Source organism: Nannobrachium achirus (genome assembly GCF_963921795.1).
Source record: "Nannobrachium achirus genome assembly, chromosome: 10".
In the NCBI taxonomy this organism is placed as follows: Eukaryota; Metazoa; Chordata; class Actinopteri; order Myctophiformes; family Myctophidae; genus Nannobrachium; species Nannobrachium achirus.
The window spans coordinates 9,734,902-9,740,086 of record NC_137819.1 but is presented as its reverse complement, the minus strand read 5'-3'; the positions used below and the strand labels follow the sequence as shown (position 1 = coordinate 9,740,086).

The 5,185-nt window shown below is 42.5% G+C and overlaps 1 protein-coding gene across 1 annotated transcript; it reads left to right on the top strand.

Annotated features, from left to right (window-relative positions):
* Positions 1–386: 386 nt before the first annotated feature.
* Positions 387–3,894, top strand: LOC308292793 (galactose-specific lectin nattectin-like; the record flags this gene model as incomplete). Its single annotated transcript, XM_080735222.1, has 4 exons — positions 387–504; positions 1,437–1,571; positions 3,534–3,779; positions 3,887–3,894. The coding sequence occupies exons 1-4, from the start codon at positions 456–458 to the stop codon at positions 3,892–3,894; spliced, it is 438 nt and encodes a 145-aa protein (XP_080591348.1). The 5' UTR covers positions 387–455.
* Between the last annotated feature and the right edge of the window lie 1,291 nt (positions 3,895–5,185).

The window sequence follows — 5,185 nt, the reverse complement described above, 5'->3', positions numbered from 1 at the left end:
AGATTAATCTTATTTAAGCCTGCCCCTGTTGTCAAAGTAAAAACATTTTAACACCCTTATTATGGCCTCTGCATTAGACAGTACATCAAATTCAAAGGAAAAAGAAAACCAAACACAATCAAGGACTAACAAACAAAAACCGCACACAATCCCCCCCCCCCAACCCCACCCCACAAAAAAAGAAAAAAGAAAACATGGCATCATGACCAATCAGATGATACCAGCTGTGAACTCCACCCTCATGTGGAGAGGATAAAAAGACACACAGACATGCAGAAACACACCACCCTTCTGGAAGACACCGACCCAGACTCCCCGCTGACTCACTCCCTGCCAGAAGACCTTGACCCAACCTCCACTGACCCAACCTCCGCTGACCCAACCTCCACTGACCCATTATCTTCTAGAAGACCCCCATTCAGGCTCCAGTGACCCAGAGACCACCTCAGGCTGACATGAAGCTGGTTCCTCAACTCCTGTGCTGGCTGGGCCTCATGGCACTAGGTATATTAATATAAGGTTCTTTAAAAGGTAGATTAATATAAGGTTTTTTAAAAGGTAGATTAATATAAGGTTCTTTAAAAGGTAGATTAATATAAGGTTCTTTAAAAGGTAGATTAATATAAGGTTCTTTAAAAGGTATATTAATATAAGGTTCTTTAAAAGGTATATTAATATAAGGTTCTTTAAAAGGTAGATTAATATAAGGTTCTTTAAAAGGTAGATTAATATAAGGGTTCTTAAACCATTTAGGTCGATTCTAAAAACACTTTCTAAATCATACATGGGCAACTGGCGGCCCGAGGGCCACATGCGGCCCCCACCTTCACTTAATGCAGCCCTCAGGTTAATATCGTAATACTATAATAGTATTGATTTCAGCTGTTACAATTCCAAACATGCAAACATGACCCGCTTTAATTACTTCAGTCTATATTAGTAGCATAATGATTGATTAGTACTACTAGTTACTACTTATTTTTATATCCAATGTTTTTGTATTTAAGTTCATAAAGTAAACATAATAACATGAATGCATTTGAAAAAATATATACTTTTCAGAATTCCAATTCAAGAATAGCGAAAAATAATGTTTTACTTTATTATGCATTGTGGCCCTCTGGACTGAGTGTGGCCCTCTCCATCATCAAAGTTGCCCACTTTGATGATGTTCTAAATCCTGTTTTCTGAAAAACTTCAAATGTTTATATTTATGCTATGTGTAGATATTTTACATTTGTGGATATTTTCTGATGTTTTCTTTTCTGTTTTTCTTTACCCCCTGTGTGTATGTGTGTGTGTGTGTGTGTGTGTGTGTGTGTGTGTGTGTGTGTGTGTGTGTGTGTGTGTGTGTGTGTGTGTGTGTGTGTGTGTGTGTGTGTGTGTGTGTGTGTGTGTGTGTGTGTGTGTGTGTGTGTGTGTGTGTGTGTGTGTAGGCACAGTGCACGCCAGTCCCATTGCTGCACCTGGAACCTGTCCTCGCTTCTGGTGGAGCAACGACAATCGTTGCTTCAACTTTGTACAAACAAAACTGAGCTGGCACGATGCAGAGAAGAACTGCCAGTCTCTTGGTAGGTAGACAGACAGATTGATTGCTAGTTAGATATCGTAGATTGTTTGTTTGTTTGTTTGTTTGTTTGATTGATTGATTGATTGATTGAATGAAAAAAAGAAAAGAATATACTGTAGGGCGAGAGAAAAAACAGCAGAAGGGGGCTTAAGGGCGTGTTCACACCAGGGTCCTTTTTAAGGGGACCAAAGGACCCTGGTGTGAACATGCCCTTAGTCTATTTACAAGTCTCGAGTAGCAGCCTGAAGGTGTAACCTGACTGCGCCAGATGATCATCTGGATCGCTTGGGCAGACTCGATGTGAGGGGTGGGCCAATTTTTCAAATTCTTTAGCAGGTGATTGGATGGGGCCGTCTCTCTATCACAGTCTGGGAGTGCCAACTCCAACCACTCATATTGGCCTGTCTGCGTGACGTTACACCCAGAATCCACCTCCTGGGTTTCCACGTGGTCTGCAATCAGACTCTATTGGCTCAGAGCCGCTCAGAGCCCGCCAGTAGCTGCCGCTGATTCGCCCAGCCCGGGACTTTACGAGTGTTATCAACTCCCCCGAGAGATCTCAAATGGTAAAGTAGGGCGGTACGCACTACTGCCACCATATGGCGCAGTCAGGTTACTGAAGGTGACTTTTCAGACCAATTTTGAAGGAGGCTAGGGATTTGCACTCCTTTAAGGCCTGGTGGTATAGCAGGAGAACGAATTAGAGCCTTTTTTAGTGTTAAATCTAGTTGTTATTTTACAACAAGGGTTCACATTTTAAATTGTAATAAGAGAAAATAATGTTTTCATTTACTTTGTTCATTTTAGTATGTTTAGCGATCTTGATTTCATTGTTGGGGGCATGCGTACAGGTGACTAAATGTATTTTAAGACACAATACGTGTAAATATTACTATTTACAGTAACACTACTGGCCCCCATAAGTCACATCTGCCCATGAAAGATTGTGGTGCATCTTGGAAATGGGCTTATTGGGCCCTATTCTCATCCATGCTAAACCCTAAACCCCTAAACTTCTTTGCTTTTTTTTACTATTTTGAAAAACATTTTTAAATTGTTCAAATAGCTGATCTACAAGCTCACAACGTGTCAATGTAGATCGGCTAAGTTTAGCTTGGTGTATAGGGCCCATAGTTTTCCTGACTAATCTGAGTGCAACGGTGGGGGCCGATGAATGTGGGGAACACACAACTGACTATTGCCGATGATGGAGAGGTTATAGCTTTATGTATTGAGAGGCACTCTTGCTGATCTCGTAAGAGACTCGTCGCCAATTGCAAGATATTTAAAAATAATTTGGGGCCATGATAACCCCTTCTTCCCACTTCTAGATTAAGGACTTACATTGTCTGTGTTATTGTTTACAACCACAATTATTCACGTGTGGCAAGATCGCGGTTCCACTAGTTTTACTAGTAGGCTAGTGTAGGCTTAGAACCCTTTTCAGAAGTTAATTTAATGTTTTCCATTTAATGATTTCCTTTATCCTCATCTAAACTTGGGCTAATGCGCGCAACTGTTTTCGCCAGGTTTTTAAGGCCTAGTAGGCTTTTCAGAATTTATTTAATGTTTTCCATTTAATGATTTTCTTTAACGTCATCTTAAGGTTAACTGTTTTCGCCAGTTTTTAAGTTCTTGTTTTAGTTGCTTCTCATAAGCTCGCGACCCTCCTTGCCTATCGGCCCCCACCGTTGCTCTCAGGTTCACCATGAAAACCGCGGTCGCGTGCATGCGTGCATGTATATTTCAAGGCTGCTCAACAGCACCTCTCTCATCACCAAGCGGTACTCAGGCTACATACAGACATACACACATACACACACGGCCACGTATAGGAGAGGGTGTGACCACTGCTCAAAAAGTACTCTAAATGTTGGTAAAAAGTAAGCAGTCAATGCTACATACTGTAAACGTTTCAACGTTATCACGTCAAACACAAATCCTTATCCTTATACTTATTCAGGAGGCCACCTGGTGTCCATCCACAATGAGGAGGAGGACAGCTTCGTCCTGCAGCTGATCAAGAACATGGACTCATCACCCACTGTGACCTGGATTGGACTGAATGATCTCTATGTGGACGGTAAATGGATGTGGTCTGATGGCTCCGATGTGGACTACACCGGGTGGCGTAGTGGTCAGCCAGGTGGTGGTACAGATGAAAACTGTGTGGTAGCAAACTATGATTCTCAGTGGGGTGACTATGGATGTATCATATCCTCTCTCATCATGGATAATGGTAACATCATGTATCATGAACTTCCTTCTGTGTGTGTTCGTTCATAAACACCTTGTTGAGTGGAATGTGTGATCCAGCCTGTTGACTGGGTACTCCACAATAAAAGTTGACTGCTACTCGGTCTCCACAATAAAAGCTGACTGGGTACTGTGTCTCAACAATAAAAGTGTCTGAAATCTAATCCATGTGTTTACTGGTGCCATCATTTCAGCATGTCTGCATTAGTAAGGTCAGAGTCAGAGACTACATTTGTATCAGTGGACATGAATAGGCTATGCTTGAAGGTAATTATGTAATGGTGACACAACTACACATTTTTCAAGGTTTTAAAGAAAAAAAGAAAAACACCATGACATTTATTACATTTGAATGTTACATTACATTAAACATGAATTAATTGCCCTAGCACAGGGGTCTTCAACAGGGGGTCCGGGACCCCAAGAGGGTCCCCAGAGTTACTACAGTGGGTCCTCCAAATCTTTGAGTGATGGAAACTTATTTTCTCCTTTTTTATATTAACCACTTGAACCCTAGCGTCCATATTCTGAGAACTTTAGCCAAAAATAGCAGATCTACAAGCTCACACTTGTAGATCGACTATTTTTGTCAAAGAGCCATGGTGTAGAGGGGAAAAGGAGCAGACCAAGTACAGAGTGAAAGTCAAGTTTATTAAGTAATGACGGTTCAAGTGGTTAAATATATGAAAACACAAATTGACATGAATCCAAAATACACTGATGATTGTGCTGTCAAACGATGAATCTATGAACAGGTTGTGGGGGTCCCTGCTTCATCTCTCTCTCAACTAAGGGGTCCCTGCTTCATCTCTCTCTCAACTAAGGGGTCCCTGCTTCATCTCTCTCTCAACTAAGGGGTCCCTGCTTCATCTCTCTCTCAACTAAGGGGTCCCTGCTTCATCTCTCTCTCAACTAAGGGGTCCTAACCCTGAAAACGTTGAAGACCCCTGCCCTATAAGCTGCTACTGTACCTGCTACAGAGATACTGAAAGGCCCTCTGTCTGCAACTGTTTGTCTTGTCATAGTACAGCCAACTCCAGTACTTCAGTAAAAGTACTGGAGTATAAGTGTACAGTCTATACTTACTGTCACTGGAGCTGACCTTTCTCTATTCTACCCCCCCCCCCCCCCCCCCCCCCCCCCCATGCTCACTACAGTGGCGTAGGGACCAGTGTTGTAGTGCTAAATTTGGAAGTGTGGGCACTCCCCACGCACGCACGTGCACGCGCGTCAATGCGCGTGCATGTACGTTTGTCCATGCGTGTGCTGCACATAACGTTTTCGCTGGCTTAAAACGGGTCTGCGCAGTGGCAGAAATAGCCTTAGACCAGTGGTTCTCAACCAATAATTTGATGACTG